The 22,166-nt window shown below is 35.9% G+C and overlaps 1 protein-coding gene and 2 long non-coding RNA genes across 5 annotated transcripts; 1 reads left to right on the top strand and 2 right to left on the bottom strand.

Annotated features, from left to right (window-relative positions):
- Positions 1–358: 358 nt before the first annotated feature.
- Positions 359–721, top strand: LOC103939062. The gene has a single exon (XM_048591508.1). It carries the CDS (start codon positions 359–361, stop codon positions 719–721), a length of 363 nt encoding a protein of 120 aa, XP_048447465.1.
- A 1,620-nt stretch (positions 722–2,341) lies between these two features.
- LOC125480572 lies at positions 2,342–4,996 on the bottom strand. Of its 2 annotated transcripts, none has more exons than XR_007260910.1 (3): positions 4,720–4,996; positions 4,281–4,468; positions 2,342–2,690 (listed from the first exon to the last, which is right to left on the bottom strand). It is a non-coding gene; the product is annotated as an uncharacterized LOC125480572 (long non-coding RNA). The 2 variants fall into 2 exon arrangements; XR_007260911.1 differs by having other exon boundaries at positions 2,342–2,657; positions 4,720–4,995.
- A 3,169-nt stretch (positions 4,997–8,165) lies between these two features.
- Positions 8,166–11,344, bottom strand: LOC125480571. Of its 2 annotated transcripts, XR_007260909.1 has the most exons (5): positions 11,053–11,344; positions 10,646–10,822; positions 10,254–10,316; positions 9,089–9,226; positions 8,166–8,983 (listed from the first exon to the last, which is right to left on the bottom strand). It is a non-coding gene; the product is annotated as an uncharacterized LOC125480571 (long non-coding RNA). The 2 variants fall into 2 exon arrangements; XR_007260908.1 differs by lacking the exon at positions 10,254–10,316 and having other exon boundaries at positions 11,053–11,337.
- Positions 11,345–22,166: the final 10,822 nt, after the last annotated feature.

Genomic DNA, 22,166 nt, shown 5'->3' with positions numbered 1-22,166 from the left:
CAATTGGATAAGGTTGGCATTGGCAATTTGTTGGCCCGAATTAGAACTGGTTAAGCTGTGTTTCCGGCTGGCAATACCCTAATCCCAATACCAAAGTAACAAAAATAACATTTGGTTGTTATTTTTCCAACCACAATGAGTTTGCCTCCAGAAAAACTAACTCCCAAAAAACATTGTATATCTTAATCTCTTTGTCTCTCGTCTCCCTAATCCATCACTAACATGTTGTGATGGTAGAACCCTTCGTATCTCCATCCCCACCCATTCTGCCTCATATGCAAGCTTAGCCTGAAGGCTGTAGGGTTTCACATATATATATATATATATACATATATACATATATATACACTGTAAAACCATGAGCCTTAATTGCCTATCATGCCAGGTCAGGCAGAGAACAACCTCCTCCGGCGACAGGGATCATGCGAGCAAGGAGAAAGCTTATCGGAAACTCTGTTGCGTAAACATCAATATCGACAGAAGCTGGTCCGGGAACTTAACTTCACCACCTTACGATCAGATTGAAAACTCATCTATCTTCGTGCTGGAGAAGAAGAAGGGGAAGAAGGGGCCCGGTCATCGCCGGCTTATGACTACAGGCGGAGTTGCATATGAAGGGAGCACTGAACCGCGCCTGGTCAGGAGCTCCGGAATGAGAAGGGATTGGAGCTTTGAGAATTTGTCGCTCCTCAGAAATGAGAAGAAAGGGAGAAACTCATAAATTATAATTCGCATTAGTTAAATTTTTAATGTTTTCTTTGTGTTATTTGTTTATTTATTTTCCGAGTTGTGTTTTTATCTTCTAATTCCTCATTCAAATGTACATGTTGGTTATTCCTATATATTCTAATTAAAAAGGAGAAAAGCAAAGTGAGGATCAATTTCTTTCGGGGTAGGGTTCCTAGTATTCAAACATTTCTGTGTGTGTTTGAGACATTGCCCCAAGTGGTCAGAAATGTAAGAAAATGAGCTAGGATTTTGGAAATAGGGTTCTATCCGTACGGACGTAACAAAGAAATAAAAAGAATAACATAATGACAGCACTAGTTAATGAATACGATTCTCTCATCTGTATTTCCTGCTTGTTTTATTCACTGTTGATTTATTAAACCATATGACAAGAAACAAGATGGGGAGTGTAAGGCGATCCAATCGAATCCATATGAATTCACAGTAAGTTATCTAACTTATTCTTATAGACGGTTTACACGTCTTATCATCCCTGCCAATCCAATCATATTCTTAAAGCCCAATCTCATCCAGCTCACCAATCGGACCAATAAAATTTTGTAACCCGTCGCTGTAACCACTAAACCATTATCACCTTTTAAGTTGTTCTAAACTTACAAAATATTTTGGAAAGCTACTACTACTGCATAACACCATTTCTCCGAATCAATGCTGCTTCTGTCAATTGAACCCGTTGCTAGAACCATTTGATTCGAGAGGAATCATGGACGAATGTTGATTTAGATTCGATACAGGATCGACAACAATTCAAATAGATCTTTTCTTTTAGGATTGAAAGCAGACACTCTAGCGACTCCGCCAGCGAACCATCAACATGCACATATGCACAGACGATTCACATGAAACAAATTTAGATGCAATTCAAGATACATGACGTTTTGAAGAAGCGAACATTCATTCAATCCTCACAGATGAAACATTTGGGGGAATTCTGTACGTACTTCATGACCAGTAACCATACATTACGATGAGTTTGACAAGTTTCCTGGTTTTCTAACTAAAAAGGTAACAAGGTTCAAGACTCTTTCTCCGTCATTGCTAGCTTCCGCATATGCAACTCAGTAATCAACTAACTTAGACTCTACGCTTCCTGTTTCCTCGTCCCTTTTATGCCAGTAATCAACTTACCTGAAGATTCAGACATGAAACCCGCTAAGTAACATACCATACAATTGGAATGGTTAGGACTCCTCTGCCATCTGCTTTAGATTTTCTTTTTTCTTGCATCGGCTTTCCAATCTCTTCGACCAAAGTTAGATACATGCATTTCGCGGTTACTCTGGTTCACAGTTATCTCAGACAGGGATTCAAATTCTAATTGTGGCTCTGCCTTAGGTCCAGACAAGAACACACTTTGACCCTCACTGGTTGACGTAAGAGTAGGGGCAGCATAACCGTTACGGGTAATTTCAGGGGCCTTAAAAACATGAGCCCTCCTTGCATCCTTTTTCCAATCTCGTTTACAGTACACACGGGGTGTGTAAATGAACTCATTTCGTTGCACTTCTACTTCTGCTGCAGTTGGTTGCTTTATGATGCTAGACTTCTTCAAATCTGCTTCAAGACGCTTACGGGCTCTATATCTACGTTGTCGTTCTCTGTTCTTCATGCGACGAGTCTGAACATCATTACGATTTCTGGTGCGCTCTCTTTGATCAATAGGCTTCATTATAAAACTATCTTCTGTTTGCACAACATTCATATCTTTGCCTGTCTCACATTCAGACCAAGTCTGGTAATAAAGCATGAACAAACAAAATAGAGGAATGAAAACAACACACACAAACAATGTTTCCCTACTTCACAGTAAACTTACCACTAAAGTTTGCTTGCAGCTAAAAGTTGACAACTCACTTCAATTACGAAACCCCTTGTAATGTTGGATGGGGGAACATGACTTGCTCCATCTATAATCCCAACAATGCATCGGTTTAAGTGGTCTGACAAAAATTTGACAAAAAAAGGTCTAGCAGAAAGAATAATATGGAAAATGAACAATTAATGCACATGCTTAACAATCCAATAGAGAAAGTATGATTAGGTATTCATTTGATCTAAAGTACCAGCCAAGGATACTCTACCAGCCAAGCATACTCTTCCCTTAGACATCACATTTGTGAGACATACATACGCGGTTTTGTATGATTGAGGATCACACAAGTTTCAATTTACATCAAGGGCAAAAAATAAAATCCAAAAAAAAGGCATCTCAAAATTTGCTTTAGACCCTCAAAGAAAAATGCATTTAACAACATGTGTGGTTTCCTATTGTCAAGGACCATGCACGTTGTTAAATCCCCTGTTGTTAAAAGGTATTATCATTCAGCAATGTGCATCACGTTCTGTCTAATAGAGGAGTTTACATGCACTTGTTGTATACCTTTTGGCAAATTCTATGCCATGCTGCCGCGAGTTATCTTTTGTAAAAAAATATCCAAACCAATAATTCTCCCATATTGAAAGACATGGTTCATACACAATTCCAACTTGATAGTAATACCAAGTATTTTTAATCATCGGGTACATTAAGTAATTATAAATTTATAATAATATTAATGCAAAATCCATGAAACAAATTTTAGTTGGTATCTACTGCAAAAAAGAAAATCTTTCTCCCCTACATTGACAGTAAATAACTACACATTGATGCTGACACCAGCAGCATCTGCAATCTTTGGCCAAAGATCATAATACAGCTTCCCAATTGGATCAACAAAAGCAAACAAGATATCTAGAGCCATATCTAGTAAAAAAAAGGATAAATGTTAACAAAAAGCAATATCAAAACCACTTCTCTAGTACATGATTTTGTACTTGCAAACAGTTAGACAAATGACCACAGGTGAGGGGTTTTCTAATAACGTGATGTCCTTCAGTATCCGATTTCTACAAGTTGGTGTCCTTCGCTATCAATTAGTTAGGATCCAAATAAACTGTTTTCTAATAAAGACCAACAAAGTACCACATCAAATTGAATACTTTAACTTGGTGCGATGTAGTTTTACTAAAGCAAATAGAAAAACCAGTAAAATGAACACTTGAGCAGTAAAATGAACTGCTTTTACTACAGAAAGTTTACAGAGCTACTTGGCCACACAAGATACTCCATCTATCTTGTGTTGGAAACCTACAAGAAAATTGTATTTGCAATCAATAACAAAATTCAAAACTTGGTAGTTGCATTTAGTTATCTCATAAAAGCAAATAATCTCGAAAATCGCAAGACTATTAGGTGTTCAACATGAGTTTAAAAAGACCTACAAAGCATACTAGATCAATAACAACGTCCATTTTCAGTATTATGCTAGCCCTCCACAATTATATAACATTACTATACTAAGTTACTATCAACTCCTTGTGTCGGCAAAAACTAATCAACTGAATCGCTAACGATCATCCAAACATTGACATCACATGTCTTTCTCGTAATCAGTTTCCATAAAATCAAACCCTAAAAGTATAGAACTAAACAAAACATCTTATTGTAAAGGCAGACAACATCAAACCCTAATCAGTTCGGGAGTTATTACCTGAGCTATTTTGGCGAGCTTCAGAGAAACAAATCGACTACAGCCTCCTCAATTCGGGCTTCCAACAACCGCTCAGAATAACGAGAAACAGGCAGGAGACAACCAAGGAGGCAGACGAGATGGAAGCAGACAGAGATACAGAGAGAGGAACATATCCCTAATGAAATTCAACTAGCCAAATGGAGTTTCTGAATTCAAATAAACAAACAGGAAGTGAAATTCAAATAACAAATCAAAGCTCTGATAAAAAATAAATAAATAAATAAATAAAAAGCTCAGTAACCAAATTAAAACACACAGAGAAACTTCACAAAATTTAGCAACTGAATTAGGGATTTCCACTGAGATTGGGTAACAATGTGAAGAACCATATGAAAATATGGAGATTTAAACTATAATTTAAAAGCAAAATTCAAATTTGAAACAGTAAATTACTCACCTGAGAGTCGGGAACATCGCTCATGGGGAGAAAGCCCGAAATGAAAACCCTAACCCTATAAAATTACAGCTCGAAAGAACCAGAGGAAAGAATTGGAAACCCTAACCCTTAGCACGATTGTTGTTGAGGGCGAGGCTATAGCGGTTAGAACGAGAGGAGACAAAGACAGTCTGAGAATGGCGAGGAGGGGAGGGCCGACGAGATAAATATTGTAACGTGTCTACCAGCGAGTGTTACGGTTGCATAGGTTCGATTTCCATTACTGTTAAATATTGTACTTCTAATGTTATAATCTCGGGTCTTGTTTACAAGTATTTTTAAAATGATTGAAAATGAGTTTGATGAAATATTTTAAGGTTTTTTTTTTTAAGAAAAAACTTTAACTGATTTTCTATGATTTACTTGCATTTTAATTAAGGAATTGGTTTGAAAAACATTACCATCAAAAGCAACTTCAGTTATTTTAAAAACACTTCCAAACAATCCTTAATTGATATCAAATTGTTTGGAAATGTTTTGAAAATAACTAAAAACATTTCAAATCATTAAAAGTGCTTTTGACAGCGTTTGACAGAAAAATTTAAAAGTACTTCTAGGTTGAAAAAAACACTTGAAATATTTTCTAGAAGAAGCACCTGAAGTACTTTCTAGAAGAAACATTGGAAGTGTTTTCTAGAAGAAGCACCTGATGCACTTCTTCAAGTACTTTTCTATAGGATTTGCATTTTATCTTAAAAATTATGATGTACTCCAAATAGAAGGAATGAGGATACTCTCCGAATTGTCTTTGTACCCGAAGATCATTTAATCATGTATGTTTATCGTATATCATGTGATCAGAAATTATTTAAAATTATTTTATTTAAAATTGAACACAAACACTATCCGATGAAAACTGATCACACAATATACGATGAATGAACACGATTAAAAAAATCTTTAAAATCAACATAAAAAGAATCTGAATAGGATTCTTATTCAAATAGAAGTGCTTTGACATGAAATCGCTTCTGATAAAAAAATGCTTTTAAAAAAAGCATTTCAAAACGGGTATGCCTACACATGTTTTTCAAGAAGCATTTGCAAGCGGGTTATGCTACCCACGTTTTATCATTTCTCATCTACCGGAAAAAAAATAATAATAAAAAAAATTTGAAAACTTTGAGTTTTAATCAAAAGAACAAAAAAGTGTTGCAAGTAAATAATATTATGAGTGATTTTTTAGAATGAAAATGTTCTTAATGATAAAAGGAAACAGTACCAACATTAAGACTCCCATTAAAAAATGGAGAATGCTAAATCTCTCTCGTTTTCCTTTTCATTTTGGGATGCTATCTACACATCTCATTTTACTTCTTACACACTTCTTGTTAATTTCTATCCGTTGATTTTCTTCAATTCATCCGATTCCACAGCTGAAAATTAGAAGGACGTATGAAAAGTAAAACGGGATGTGTGAATATCACACCCCTTCATTTTTTTGTCTTCCCAACTTATCAATTGACATGTAAAATTTTTGGGTTAATCTCAATTTACTACTTTAAAATTTCTTGATTTTCAACATTTCATACATCAAGTTTTTTTCGTTCCAAAGTGGTATCTAAAGTCATAATTGTGAGATAAAATCATAATTCCGTTAAGTTGTTTGTTAAAATAGGTGTTAATCTGTGATATGATGACCACATGAACCGTAACTAGGCGCCACGTAGAAATTAAAAAATTGAATAAAATTTAAAAATTATAAAAAAAAAAATTAAAAATTGAAGTCGTCGTCCCGAGCCTGGCAGTCCTCCCATCTTTCCTATCCTTTCTTCTTCTTCTGTTGTTCATGTTTTTCAAATATTAAACTGCAAAAAAATTGTAGAAAATCAACACACCAATTAATCCAGGAACCTACATCCCATAAATCAAACCATGTTTGATATAAACTCAAATTCGTCATAAAAAAAATCGTGGCCAAATTTGTCGACCAGTCGTCGCCTCCATGTCTCGGCCATCTTCGAAATCAACAATCGGTACCTCAATCGGGCTCCGGCGAAGTTTTCTCCCTCCTCACCCATCAAAACCAACCCTCCCCTGTGTCACAACACTTCCAGCCTCAGCCGCCACCAAATCTTCTCTCTCTCTCTCTCCTATCTCCCTCACACAATCTCAGCCCCTCACTCTAAAACTCAAACCACCATAATGGCAGCGTCCCTCACAATCTCAAGGCTCCTCAGAGCCCCCAAATCCCTTGTTTTCTCCACCATCACAACCGCTGTCGCACCCAAAACAGCTCTCTTATCACCCAAATCCTTCTCCTCCAAAATCTCCCACACTCCCCTCACCCAAAACCCCTCCTCCGCTTCTCCATCGCCCCCTTCAAATCCATCTCTGCCACCATCGCCGTCTGCGACAAGCGACCCTCTCCTACCTCGATGCGAGCTTCGTGATCGGCTACGAGGTGTTGCTGCTGTCCGATGGGAATGGAGATTTCACAAGGGCGATCGACGACTTCACGACGGGGCTGTTGTAGGGTTTCGAAGGAAATCTGGGATTGGGTTTTTTTTGGGCATGGATTCTGCTAAAATATTTTTTAGCTTTTAGGTTTTTAAATTTTAAACTTCTAAATTTTTAAAAAATTTTAATTTCTACGTAGCGTCCAGTCACTATCCACATAATCGCCACGTCACAAGTTAACACCCGTTTTAACAAACAACTTAACAGACGTATGAAATTGTCCCAAAATTATGACTTTAGGTACAAAAAAAAGTTGATATACAAAATGTTGAAAACCAAAAAACTTCAGGGTAGTAAACTAAGATTAACCCAAAATTTTTTTACACATTAAACTCAAAAAATTACAAATTACAAATTACAAAAATTCTGTCTAAATTACAAATTACAAAAACTGTCTTTCTATGTGATAAAATATGACAAGTCCATACCGACAAGAATTTTTTTCATTGCAACCAAAATATTTTGGAAAGTGACTACTACTGATTAACACCATTTCTCCAAATCAATGCTTCTTCCAACGATTGAACCGCTGGAACCACATTTGATTCGAGAGAAATCAAGGCCGAATGTTGATATACATTCGATACAGGATCTACAATAATTCATTCAAACAAATCTTTCTTTTAGGATTGAAAACAGACAATCTAGTGACTGAGGCAGCTAACTGCCAATGCCAATATGCACAACGGATAGCAATACAACAACAAAACCTTATCCCAGGGATCGGCACACAACAGATAGCAACTTAAAAGAAAATTGTCACCACCAGCGACAGAAGCTACCACAACAAAATGCGTTATTGTTACTGAAAGAGCATGTCAATTCACATTTCTTGAAACTTGTTAAGCATACAACGAAGATCAAAGGCATGCCCGTCGTTATGACGTGGTAGCACTGCATAAAAGAAGCGACATTCGTCCAAACCAAGAAAGAAAAACACGCAGACATTGAAATCCCATCAATCCTCACAGATGAAACATCTGGTCAAATTCTCTATATGATTCATTAACAGTTATCATACATTATAATGAGTTTGACCACTTACCTGGTTTTCTAACTCAATAGGTAACAAGGTTCGAGATTGTTTCTGTCATTCCTAGGCTTCCGAATATTTAACCCAATAATCAACTTAGACTCTGCGCTTCCTGTTTCCTCGTCCCTTATACACCAGTAAGAGCATAACTTGAAAATTCAGACATGAAACCCATAAAGTACCATACCATACAAATGGAATAGTTAGGACTCCTCGGCCATCTGCCTTAGATTTTCTTCTTTCTTGCATCAGCTTTCCAATCTCTTCGACCAAAGTTAGATACATGCATTTCGCAGTTATTCTGGTTCACAATCATCTCAGACCGGGATTCACTATCTAATTGTAGCTCTGCCATGGGTCCAGACAAAAACACGCTTTGACCCTCACTGATTGACGTAAGAGTAGGGATGGCATAACCATTATGGGTAAATTCAGGGGCCTTAAAAGCATGAGCACTCCTTGCATCCTTTTTCCAATCTCGTTTACAGTACACACGGGGTGTGTAAATGAACTCATTTCGTTGCACTTCTACTTCTGGTGTAGTTGGTTGCTTTATGATGCTAGATTTCTTCAAATCTGCTTCAAGACGCTTACGGGCCCTATACCTACGCTGTCGTTCTCTGTTCTTCATGCGACTTGTCTGAATATCATTACGGTTTCTGGTGCGCTCTCTTTGATCAATAGGCTTCATTATAAAACTATCTTCTGTTTGCGCAACGTTCATATCTTTGCCTGTCTCACATTCTGACCAAGTTTAGTATAAAGCATGAACCAAAAAAACAGAGGAATGAAAACAACACTCACAAACAATGTTTCCCTACTTTACAGTAAACTTACCACTAAAGTTTGCTTGCAGCTAAAAGTTGACAACTCACTTCAATTACAAAACCCCTTGAAATGTTGGATGGGGGAACATGACTTGCTCGATCTATAATCCCAACAATGCATTGCTTTAAGTGGTCTGACAAAACAGGTCTAGCAGAAAAAAAAAATGGAAAAATAACCAATTAATGCACATGCTTAACAAAACAATAGACATCACATTTGCGAAACATACATACGCTGTTTTGTATGATTGAGGATCATGCAGGTTTCAATTTACATCAAAGGCAAACAAATCAATTCCGAACAAAGGGCATCTCAAAATTTGCTTTAGACCCTCAAGAAAAATGCATTTAACATGTGTGGTTTCCTATGATCGAGGATCATGCACGTTGTTAAATCCCCAGTTGTTAAAAGGTATTATCTTTCAACAATGTGCATCATGTGCTGTCTATGAGAAGTGTTTACACGAACTTGTTGTATAACTTTTGGCAAATTTCTATGTCATGCTGCCACTAGTTATCTTTTGTAAAAAAAATCAAAACCAATAATTCTCCCATATTGAAAGACATGTTTCATACACAATTCAACTTGACAGGTAACACCAAATATTTTTAATTGTTGGGTACATTATGTAATTATAAATTTATTAAAATATAATAAATTAATGCAAAATCCATGAAACCCAAATTTTAGTTCGTATCTGCTGTTAAAAAAAATAAAAAATAAAAAAAATCTTTCTGCCCGACATTGAGATTGACTAACTACACATAGATGATGACACCAGCAACATCTGCAATCTGCAATCTTTGGCCAAAGATCATAATACAGCTTCCCAATTGGATCAACAAAAGCAAACAAGATATCTAGAGCCATATCTAGTAAAAAAAAAAAAGAATAAATATTAACAAAAAGCAGTATCAAAACCACTGCTCTAGTACATGATTTTGTACATGCAAACAGTTAGACAAAAGACCACAGGCGAAGGGTTCCTTCAGTATCTGATTTCTACAAGTTGATGTCCTTCACTATCAATTAGTTAGGATCCAAATAAATTGTTTTCTGATAAAACAAACAAATTACCACATCAAATTGAATACTTTGACTTGGTGCGATATAGTTTTACTAAAGCAAATAGAAAAACCAATAAAGATAAACTAGGAAAATTAACTGCTTTTACCACAGAAAGTTTACAGAGCTACTTGGCCACACAAGAATACTCCATCAATCTTGTGCGGGAAACCTACGAGAAAATTGTATTGAAAATCAATAACAAAGCATACCAGATCAATAACAACTTCCATTTTCAGTGTTTTGCTAGCCCTCCAACATTTTATATAAAATCACTGTATTACTATCCACTCCTTGTGTCAGCAAAAACTAATCAACTGAATCACTAACGATCATCCAAACATTGACATCACATGTCATTCTAATAACAGAATATGACATTATGTGTTTTCTGTTCCATGTTCTGATCAAACCCTATAAGTATAGAACAAAAATGTACAACAAAACACCTTATAGTAAAGGCACACAATATCAAACCCTAATCAGTTCGGGAGCTATTACCTGAGCTGTTTTGGCGAGCTTCAGAGAAACAAATCGACTACAGCCTCCTCGATTCGGGCTTCCAACGGCCGCTCAGAATGGCTAGAAACAGGCATGAGAGAACCAAGGAGAGAGACAAGATGGAAACAGAGAGAGGAACAAATCCCTAATGAAATTCAACTAGCCAAAATGGAGTTTCTGAATACAAATAAAGAAACAGAAAGTGAAATTCAAACAACAAATCAAAGCTCTGATAACAAAACTCAGTAACCAAATTAAAACACACAGAGAAACTTCACCAAAATTTAGCAATTGAATTATGGATTTCCAATGAGATTCGGTAACAATGTGAAGAACGATATAAAAATATAGAGATTTACATTATAATTTAAAAGCAAAATTCAAATTCGAAACAGTGAATTACTCACCTAAGAGTCGGGAAAATCGCTCACGGAGAGAAAGCCCGAAACGAAAACCCTAACCCTATAAAATTACAGAATTGGAAAGAGGCTTGTTGGAAGAATCGGAGTAAAGAACTGGAAACCCTAACCCTTAGCACGATTGTTGTTGTGGGCGACGCTATAGAAGAAGAGAAGGAGATAAAGACAGTCCGAGAAACGCTAAGAGGGAGGGCCGACGAGATGAAGGGGTTTATACAACCCTAATTTTCTCTCTGACAAGTTAATTTACCAAACAATCACTACTACACATTTCACCAGCACAATATAAAAGTGCTTCCGCTAGCTTTTAGCAGAAAATTTCAAAAGCGCTTCTGACAGAAAAATTTAAAAGTGCTTCTAGGTTGAAAGAATTATTTGAAGTGCTTTCTATAATAAACATATAATGGGTTAGGTTGTTGTGTTGTGAAAAAAAAAATGTGGTTTTCAGAAGTAAGGTAGAGCTACTTCTGCTTTCTGTTGTTTTGGACCCATGATTTTGACAAAAACCACTTCTTCTTTTTTTCATGTACCAAACACAATTTTAGTTTTAGCTTTTCTAAAAACTGCTTTCAAAATAGTTTCAGTAATGCCAAACCAACCCTCTTTCATGAAACACTTCAAGTGTTTTCTTCTGAAGCATTTGCATTTTATCTTTCGATGTACTCTAAATAAAAGTACTTTGACATGAAAGCGCTTTTGATAAAAAAATAAAATTTAAGGAAGCATTTCCTAACAGGTATGCCTACACACATGTTTTATCCTTCCACCTACTAAAAATGGAGAATGCTAATCATCTCTTTTTTTATAAGGAGGATTCTCTACCCTCCTAATCTCTTTACCCTTCCATACCCTCTTATTTGAACTAGGGGTGGTTCGGTATGGGATACCATACCGAAACTAGTATCCCGAATCTCAAATCGAAATTTTTCGGGACGGGAATTTGAAGACCAATCCCAAACCAAATTTTCGGGAATCCCAAATTGAAATATGAAATTATGAATTGTTCTTCAAATATATAATTCAAGAACACATTTATGAACTAGGAATTTCATTTCATTCACACTACCATTTAATTGAACATTGGCATGCTTGACTCTTTTTATCATAGTCAAAATTCAAATTAATTAAACTCTTTTTGCAATCTGTTGAGAGACAAAAGAATCAAGCCTTCTGAAATCATCAGCCATGGCAGCAGCAATAATAAAATTCACATGAATATCAAACAGAACATGAAAAATATGCAAGGTGTAGGGCATTCTAGGTTGCTGAGCATGAATTAGAAACTACTAGCATCAATTATAAAAGAATAATATATATATATGTATGTATAAATATATATAATAATTAATATTATATATTTTCGGTTTGGTATGGGATTCCCGAAATATCGAGAAGCCAATCCCGAATCCCATACCGAAATTTTGGGATTGGTTCGGGATAGCATCCCGAAAATTTCGGGAATTTCGGTTTGGGAAATTTTTTATTTGGGATCGGGATTTTCGGGAATTTTTTCCACCCCTAATTTGAACGGTCACGGTTAAGCCACGTTAATATCTTATATTGATTTTTTTATAGAAATAATAAAACAAAAAATAATGTGTAAGAATAAGGGATGGAAAGGAATGGGAATAAGACCCTCTCTTTTTCCTTTCCATTTTTGTCTCATCAATTGACACGTAAAATTGTTTTACACATTAAACTAAAATTTTTGAAATTACAAATTTTATTTTTCTAATTAACACTATTTGCTTATCCTAATAAAATGGTTGCAATAGAAGTCATATTGCAGTTCTATGGAATGAAAGAGTAGCATCTTTTTCTCTTTTTGAAATATGAAAGAGATGCAATATGTCAGCCTTGTTTATCAGATGAATTTCTAAATTTGCACTAGCATTTGTTCGTTAGATATCTCGCAAATATTATGGTGAGAGTCATGGTTAGACAATGAATTCAACATCGATTGGTGATAATAGGATGTGAGTAAGGGATGGACAATGGTTATGACGGACGGGTAATCGCGGTTATTTACTCATAATCGTTTAATATTTTACCTGTATAACCGTTTACCCGTAGGGTAATTGCATAAACTGGTATACTCATACTCATAACCGTTTATAAACAATTAACCATACATATAACTGCGTACCTATTTAACCGTAACTGCATATACTTGTTTACCTGTTTTTTAACCATTCATAATTTTCATTTTTTGACAATTAAACATTACAACGAATCGATGAGATTTTTCTTAGTGGCCCAGCGCCTAAACATCAAACATTAATTTATAACCGTATTAGAATTTGGAAATTAATTAACAACACCATCCATGCACATGATCATGAAACATTGATTTATAACCGTGATTAGCAAGACGAAGAAAACACTATTCAGACACCACTAAACTTGAGACTGTCACTGAAATTAATAGACCAAGAGGCCCAGCATGCTGCATCCCTTCCAACCAACATATGTTTAGCATGCAATGCATGATAAATAAACTCAGAACTCAGAATTAGTAAGATATTTCCGACCTAAAAATGTATTAATTTAGGGTTTTTTTTTATTTTACATATATTAAAATAAACTGTTAAATGGGTACCCGTTTATAACTGCGGGTAATACCTATAACTGTCTATTTAAATTTCACGAGTAAACGGTTATACCCATAACTGTTTATTCATCTAAACGGTTACCAATAACCATAACCGTGAATTCTAAATAGACGGGTAACCGTGGTTACCCATACCCATGGGTATTTTGCCTATCCCTAAGTGTGACCCTAGTTAAATTATGTAAGTGATGGCAAGACTTGTATAAATTAATGAATTTGACTTCAAATATGAACAACGAAAAGAAGTGTAGTTCTTAGTCAAATTCATAATATAGCATTAACTCGGTTACCCATACCTATGGGTATTTTGCCTATCCCTAAATGCGACCCTAGTTAAATTATGCGAGTGATGGCAAGACTTGTATAAATTAATGAATTTGACTTCAAATATGAACAACGAAAAGAAGTGTAGTTCTTAGTCAAATTCATAATATAGCATTAACTCGGTTACCCATACCTATGGGTATTTTGCCTATCCCTAAATGCGACCCTAGTTAAATTATGCGAGTGATGGCAAGACTTGTATAAATTAATGAATTTGACTTCAAATATGAACAACGAAAAGAAGTGTTGTTCTTAGTCAAATTCATAATATAGCATTAACTTATTTCTGATGAGTTACTTTCGTTTAATAATATAACACCGCCCGGAGCTTCTCGTCTAATGCCATGGAGGACGGCCAATTCGTGACAGAGGTGTTTTAGTCATGGAGAATGCGAGTTGGATTTGAGGCCCGATTTGGTGGGAAAGCAGTGCCCCCATGCGGGCTTGACCCCCAATGACAAGCGCCAAGGCAGGGTTTTGATAGTTTTCTTGAACTAAGAGGGTTGGTTCGATGACGTTTATTCTCTCCTCTCGAGAAGACGAAGATGAAAGAGAGAGAGAATTGAAAAGGAAGGTGCGAGAAGAGGAGAGAATATATATATATATATATATATATTTTTTTTTTTTTAAGAAATAATATTATCTATATAAAAAAGAGGATGTGAGCTTACTTTTATATATATATATATATATATATATATATATATATATATATTTGAATATACACTTATCTTTCTCCTACCATTGAAATCTAATGGTGATTAACCAAGCTTTTCCGTGCACCACAGAGAATAGGAGAACAAGACTGTTCAATCAACATTAAATCAAAGAAAAACTAATTAAAATGACATGAAAACTTTGAATTTTAACGAAAATGACAAAATAAAGAGTAAAGTGGATAGTATCAGGATTGACTTTTTAGTGTAAAAATATGGTTTTTCTTTAAAATGAACAGTACCAAGAACTTTTTGTTAAAATTCCTTAAAATCAATTATTTGGTCAACGAAATAAAATTATTTATTATTGTGACTTTTAGACATTACTTATCATATAATAGAATACTAAAAGCATGTAAAAACATGATATGGTTAGCATTATTAATGTTTAATCAACACATAAAATAGGACGTAAACATGTTCACAAATTAGTCTGTCGATATTTTTCATATCCTACGATATTGTACTATACAAAACATACACTTAATATATTCCATTCGTATACTATATTGTATCATACCATCACCTAACTTGTCAATTCATCCAGCATTTCAAATGCGTTCCAATCTCATTTCTCCTCAACTCAACCTCAAATGACATGTAGACGTTGACTTTGCTCTTAAACCGACAGTATTAGTAGCGAGTTCAATGTGAAATGCTCTAACATTATCTCAATGGTACGCAGTGGCGGTGTTTGGAGGGGAGCGAAGTGTTTGGCCGCGTAAGGCGCCAAAATTTAAGGGGCCCTAAAAAAAAGTTGGTATCTAACATATATAGCAGCACTATATCTGAATGTTTTTATACTACATTTCTATACTATCTTAGATGGCATCTAATGTGGATAGCCACATCATTTGAAAAATTTGCAAAACCCAAGAAAATGAAGGAGAAAAACTTCTTGTATACCACAATCATCATTTAATTAACTAGTTTTTCTTAATTATTAGTTTATTAAATATTGAACTAAATTTAAAAATCTGATTAATTCAAATGATGTGGCTGTCCAAATCAAATGCTACCTAAGGTGGTATGAAAATGTGGTACAAAAACATGGTATGAATATCATTACTCTTAAGAAATTAAGGGTAAGAGTACTCATATTCATACCATATTTTTATATGTGGACAGCCACATCATTTGAAAAATTTGCAAGACCTAATGAAATGCATGAGAAAGACTCTTTCTATGCCACGATCATTATTTAATTAATTAGTTTTTCTTAATTATTAGTTTATTAAATAATGAACTAAATTAAAAAATTTGATTAATTCAAGTGAAGTGGTTGTCCATATCAAATATCACCTAAAATGATATGAAAATGTGGTACAAAAACATAATATAAATAATATTACTCTAGTTAAAAAACAAAAAAAATAAAATAAAATGAAACTCAAGTGGGACCTATGATTACCACTATTCAACCTTCTCATTTTTTCAGAAAACAAAAAACAAAACAAATCTTTCCCACTTTTCTGATTTTTCTAACAACTTAATAATACTATTTAATTGATGATCAATAAAGAATGCACGAAAAATCATCTTTAAGTTTGACTTTTTAAGGTTAAATTCATTGTTGATTATTTAGTAATGATTATTTTTGTAGTCTCTTTTACTTATTATGTAATGATATTTGGAAACTGATCATTAGCGTGGGTTTTAAAGTTTGTTTCAATTTTAGTAATTGATTTCTAGTATCAATATATTGTAAAAACAAATTTGAAAGACTATCTTAGGAAGGTCCCTTTTATAAATTTCGCATAAGGTCTCCAAAATTTGAAAGACGATCCTGATGATATGTATACACCCACCATCTACCTACTAAGCTATACCAAATTTATGCAGGCTTTTTAGCCAAAATGGTCCGGAGATTGGCATAACTCATCACACAAGCAGGAGACCTCAGTAGGCTCCCTGACTCTTAAAGGCAGCTAATTTATTATTGTTTATATGCCAAGAGCTCATTCATTCACTGAAAAAGCAGAAGAATAATACCCTTATTTCCATGCCTCGCCACTTATTGTGGCTGTGTCGGCTGTTAGTGAAGTCGAAAAAACTTTAGACCAGTTTGAAATATAAACCAACTTTTTTTTCCATTTGTTCGTATGTTGGTAACATCCAAAATTGTGGATTTCAAGTCGTTATTGCTGTGGTTTACACAAGTACAGTGCATCTTATGGTTCTAGTAGCCGAAAATATATAAACCATACTATCCTAGTTCCCTCTAGAAGGCCCTGTCTATCAATAGTTAGCAATGGTAAAGATTAGTTAGATTCATAGAGGTGGTCTCTGAGTGCAAACTAAATCCTACACAAATATTCAGCATAAATATAAAGAGTGCGCACATATTGTAGGATTTAACGAGGCAAAACCCACCACTGGGAAAATCCTCTGGCTACCAAGCCAGGAAACACTAAGAAAGAAAGAATACATAAAGACTTATAAAAACTCATCAACTAGACACCCATACTAGCTGGCATCTTTGTCTTCACGCTTTGCTACTCGACCTTTCTTCAGCCTTCGAGTTGAAGTGGCATGACACTAACATGGTCATCAATCACCTTTCCCTTGAACTTTGAGAGATACTAACTCGATCATGTGTAATGTATATTTGATGAAGTGTTTGTTGAAAAACAATCAATTACGAAAATCACAAGGCACATTTTCATAATTGACATTCAATTAAAAACTCAAATGAAAGCAGCATGAAAAATAATATTTTCTCTTAAAAAACACATGTTGAAAATACAAGATAGCAGCAATATAAAAATTATTTTTCTTGCCCAAAACACAACGGTGCTACCTTTCAATTCTTTTGTCATAGAAACCGATATTCATGCGTACATTCTCCAATTTTATTTTGAAAGCATGCAATCAGATAAATCCCACCAACAAAAGATGTGTTTTAATAATAAATGTAGAAAGAATAACTCATCTTAAAGAGATAAAACACATGATGAGAAAGAGTCTTATTCCAAATACAATAACATGGGATATCTGATGAATGTAGTTGGATGCGTGCTTGCAAACGTGCTTGAATAAGTATCTTGTTTACGTAGCATCCTTGCGATCAAAAGTGTGTGAGACATCCTTAGACTTAAACAATTACAATTGAAAATATGTCACAAATCTAAGCTATTACAGACACAGGCATTTTGTTAAGAATTGCCAATTTTGCACTAACAACTAGTAAATGCCATCAACTGCCAACATGCAAATCTCCACAATGGCTTTGTGAAATTGTGACCTTGAGTTGGAATCTCATTCCCACTTTTTCTTTGAATGCCCTTTTACTCATGGTCTATGCTAGCATGTGTTGGTGAGGTGTGGGGTTCCTTGGTTTCATCATCCGTGGTCTTCTTTTGTAGACTATGTGGCAGCTCATTGGCGAGGCAAATCCTTTCCCATGGTGGCTAGAAAACTCTCTCTTGCAGTCAACGTCTATTGCATATGGTGTGAAAATGAATAACCTCACCTTTAAAAATTGCAAGAAAGCTTCTACTGCTCCCTTTCAGTCGATCACTAATATAATCTGGTGTCGACAGTGTTCTTTGCATGTCAAGCCCTTCACCATTAACGTGATGGTTCTCCATAACTAGAATGTTGATGCTTCTTAGGCTCTATGCTATCTTGTCACCTTCCTTTACGTGGTGTAGTCTTTGTTTTGGGTTTTTACCTTTTATTTATTGGTGCCTTTCAATTTTCTCACTGCCAGAGGCAAATCTATTAAGGGATTAGGGTGGTCCCGGGACCACCCGGAAGCTTGGATAAATGGTTGTGAAGACCTTTAAAGACCACCCAAGTCTGGGCAGTGGTGAAGAAGAATAGCAGTCATGGCTACTTCATGTTGTGCAAAACAAAATGAGGAAGAAGAAAGCCAATTTTTTTTAAATGACTTGGCCAAAACGACATCGTTTTGAGCCAAGTCATTAAAAAAATTTTACAAACTCACATCAAAGAGCACTCACCATCTTTTATAGAAAAGTCAAACTGTCACTAAGGGTGGACAAACAGGTCCTGGACCCAAAGAGTAGGGGCGGGTACCTATTGTTTGGGGTGGGTACAAGGCGGGTCCAAAATTTCTAAACACAAAATGGGGTGGGGCGGTTCGGGTATACAAAATTAACAGGGCAGGGCATATCTTAAAATGAGAGGGAACGAGCCTCTGGCTCGGTCCGTTTGTAACATACCAAGAGCATATTTAAGCTTCGACATCCACCGTTTCTCTCAATCCCTCCCTTATTTCTACAACTCTTTCCAGTCAAAAAAGGCTCAACTTTACTCCAAGCAAATTTAGTTGCTTCAGTCACTAATAGCTTGAGCTTTTGCCTCAATGATATAACGGTCCATCTTATACCTAGGTGCTTATTATTCCATTTCCAGATTTCTTTTTTGTATGTCTTTCTTCCCCTAAATACCACAGCCTTTGCACCCACGGCCCTCAAATTCCTCTTGGACCCGAGCCCCAAAGGTAAATTTTAGTCTCATCCTTCTTCGATTTTGTTTCTATGTTTAGATTAAGGAAAATTTGAAGGACAATGTCTCTTGCATGTTGTTGTTTATGTAGGGATCCTGCAATCAAAGGGTACAAACCTATATCCCTTTTGTTGATTTTGAAAAGGAACAGGAGACAAAATGGAACCCATTGATTTTGAGTCTAATATTGTAATGGTATAAACCTAGATCCCCTTGTTGATTTTGGATAAATGGTGCCATGATTTTATATGTATGGATCCACGGGTCCAGAAATTTGTTGTCTCAAAAAATTTGTTGAATCAAGTGATGGCTGAATCATTTTGGTCCCCAAAAACTTTGGTCTCACTGAAAAATGCTTCAAAAATGTTGGATTTTTTCTGGGAAGCCTGGTCTTTGATCCTATGCATAACCCATATCATAAATTTTTTAGAAGATCAGAAGGGTTACAGTTGCAAATTAAATTAGCTGGGAGTTAAATAATTTACTTGAATTTATAGAGAGATAGTTGAAGATGAATCCCAGGTTATGGAAATATGTGGTTTGTTGATGGCTGAGATGTGGCAAGCAGACGGTTGCGATGTCTTTACACATCGGTCTTTGCGATGGAAAACTGGGGTCGTGGGCTGGTGGCAGTATGCCTAAAACCGAAAAAAGAAAAAAAAAATTGTAGTTGGACTCGTGGACCCATTTCGGGCCGGGTTAGGTCCGACTCCCAAATTCAAAATACCTCTACTCGGCCCAGCCCATCCCGTTACATTTTAAAGCGAGTAGGGCCAGGTTCCTCCAAATTTGGGCTTGGCCCGTGCCTAGCCCTAACTGTCACGCCCCAATCCTGACATATGTCTCGGATCGACATGTGACATTATCAAGTATCCGTATATATAACATACCCTGCCTCCGGGATATGGACAAGGCACAACTCAAGCTTTGAATTGCGTAGTGATTTTCATGTACTTTATGGATGCATCCAACATCCTTTTTAGACTGCCCACATACCCTAAATACGGATCAAGCCATTCGTAGTTCACTATTTGTTAAATTCTAATTTTTTCATAAAATACTTCTACCAGAAAACATTAAGTACCACACTACACATTAACCATAAGCCAAGCAACAGTTATTATCTTGCCATTCACACATACATATGCTTTCCAACACCATTCCACAATCACATCAATCAATAACACATACAACACCCAAAATGTAGGGCTAGAGCAACGCATTTCGGCCGAAAGCCTACATCTTTGAAAAATGGGATTTCAAACCACTCAACGAAATCCAACAACATCGAGTTTCGAACCATTCAACGAAACCAAAATACCAAGCGGGATTCTGGACCACTCAATGAAATATAAACCAAGATATGATTTTGAAGAAGAAGGGATTATGGACCTCTCAACGGAATCGCAAAGTACAATGGATATTGAACCACTCAATGAAATCCAAGGCATGATACGATTTTGGATCACTCAATGGAATCACAAAGCACGAGGGATTCTGGACCACTCAGCGGAATCCAGACGGAGTAGGGAACCGAACCACTCAACGGAACCCCAGCGGAACCCAGTTCCAAATCACTTAACAAAATCGAGCGGAAGTCTAAGAAACATAACAACGGCTCAAAGAAACAAAACATGAATCAAGCTACTCAATTTATAAAGGCTCAATGAAACAAGAAATGAAACAAAGCACAAGTTACACAATTTGGGATGGTCAATGAAATGAGAAATGAAACAGTGAAATGAAATATGAAACAAGCTTCGAAGCAACAAACCCCATAGCAATGTGTTAACGGTCCACTACTAGCCCTCACATTTCATCACATCATACCAATCATGCAAATCAAACCACATTTCAAATATGCACGTCAAATCACATTTCATAAATGTTTTCAATACACAATTAACTCACATTTAATAAAATCAAGTGATATCCACAAAAGACATTAACTATGAAACCAGGATAATAACCATATCACATTTATTAATGTCACTCACTAACCACTGTAGGCCCACTAGACTTCACTTAATCTCTAGTAGTACTAATTTTAGTATTTAAATCGATTCAAGACATGTTGATCAAAAGTCAACTCTCAGTCAATGGTGGTATCCACAACCCTACGTGATTCGATCCGGAATATTTGTCCACGGAATTTTGATCTGTAACTTCCTAAGAGTGTCATTTATCTTCTATCACAATATCCTAAAATTTCGGAATGATCCAACGGTCGGATCTCCGCCAATTGCTAGAATTCGGTGGTGGTCAACAATTAGTTTTACAACTTAAAAATTCAATTCACAAGATCCGTACATCGGATTTCCGATCTGTCAATTTTTAATGTCCTCAAATATTACATCCTATAACACACTAAAGTTTGGTGACGATCCAACGTTCGAATCGTCGTTTGCTACAAAAGTTAAGTGGCGGACCCTAGTGAAACTAGGTTTAAACAATCAAATCACATCAAACGGATATCAAATTTGAAATTGGAGAACTTAAAAGGCATCGTTGGCCTACTAGCTACGTGCCGTTGCATACGGCGGCCATCCTCTCTGACTCCTGGAAAATTCACCTAACTCCAAAAATTACCAAATTTTATATGAATGTAGAGCACAACAAGAGGAAGAACTTTCATACATGGGCTAAAGTCCAATTCAGCCTGAAAACACTTGAAATCACCCTTGATTTGCCAAAAACCCAAAAATGGGTATTCTCGATTTGTCCTTAAAACGAGCTCCAACGCCTCCATCACTGCTTGGGCCTTGTTCTTGAGGTTTAGTGGAGTCTATTAGTGTTGGTGGCTAATGGAGTTAGCTTCAGGTTTGGTGGATCGCCGCCAAGCATCCGTTGCACCCACTGTTTAGATTTCACAAATTCAAGATCAAATTTCATCAATTTTGGGGTGGAATTGGTAGAGGGAGGGTTTTGGAGTGTTTCTCAAGTGATGAATGGCTTCAACTCACCAAAAACCGCTATGA

The sequence above is a fragment of a genome, unplaced genomic scaffold (genome assembly GCF_019419815.1).
Source record: "Pyrus x bretschneideri cultivar Hongxiangsu unplaced genomic scaffold, Pyrus_bretschneideri_v1 Contig34, whole genome shotgun sequence".
NCBI classification, from domain to species: domain Eukaryota; kingdom Viridiplantae; phylum Streptophyta; class Magnoliopsida; order Rosales; family Rosaceae; genus Pyrus; species Pyrus x bretschneideri.
This window is presented reverse-complemented; position numbering and strand designations above follow the sequence as displayed.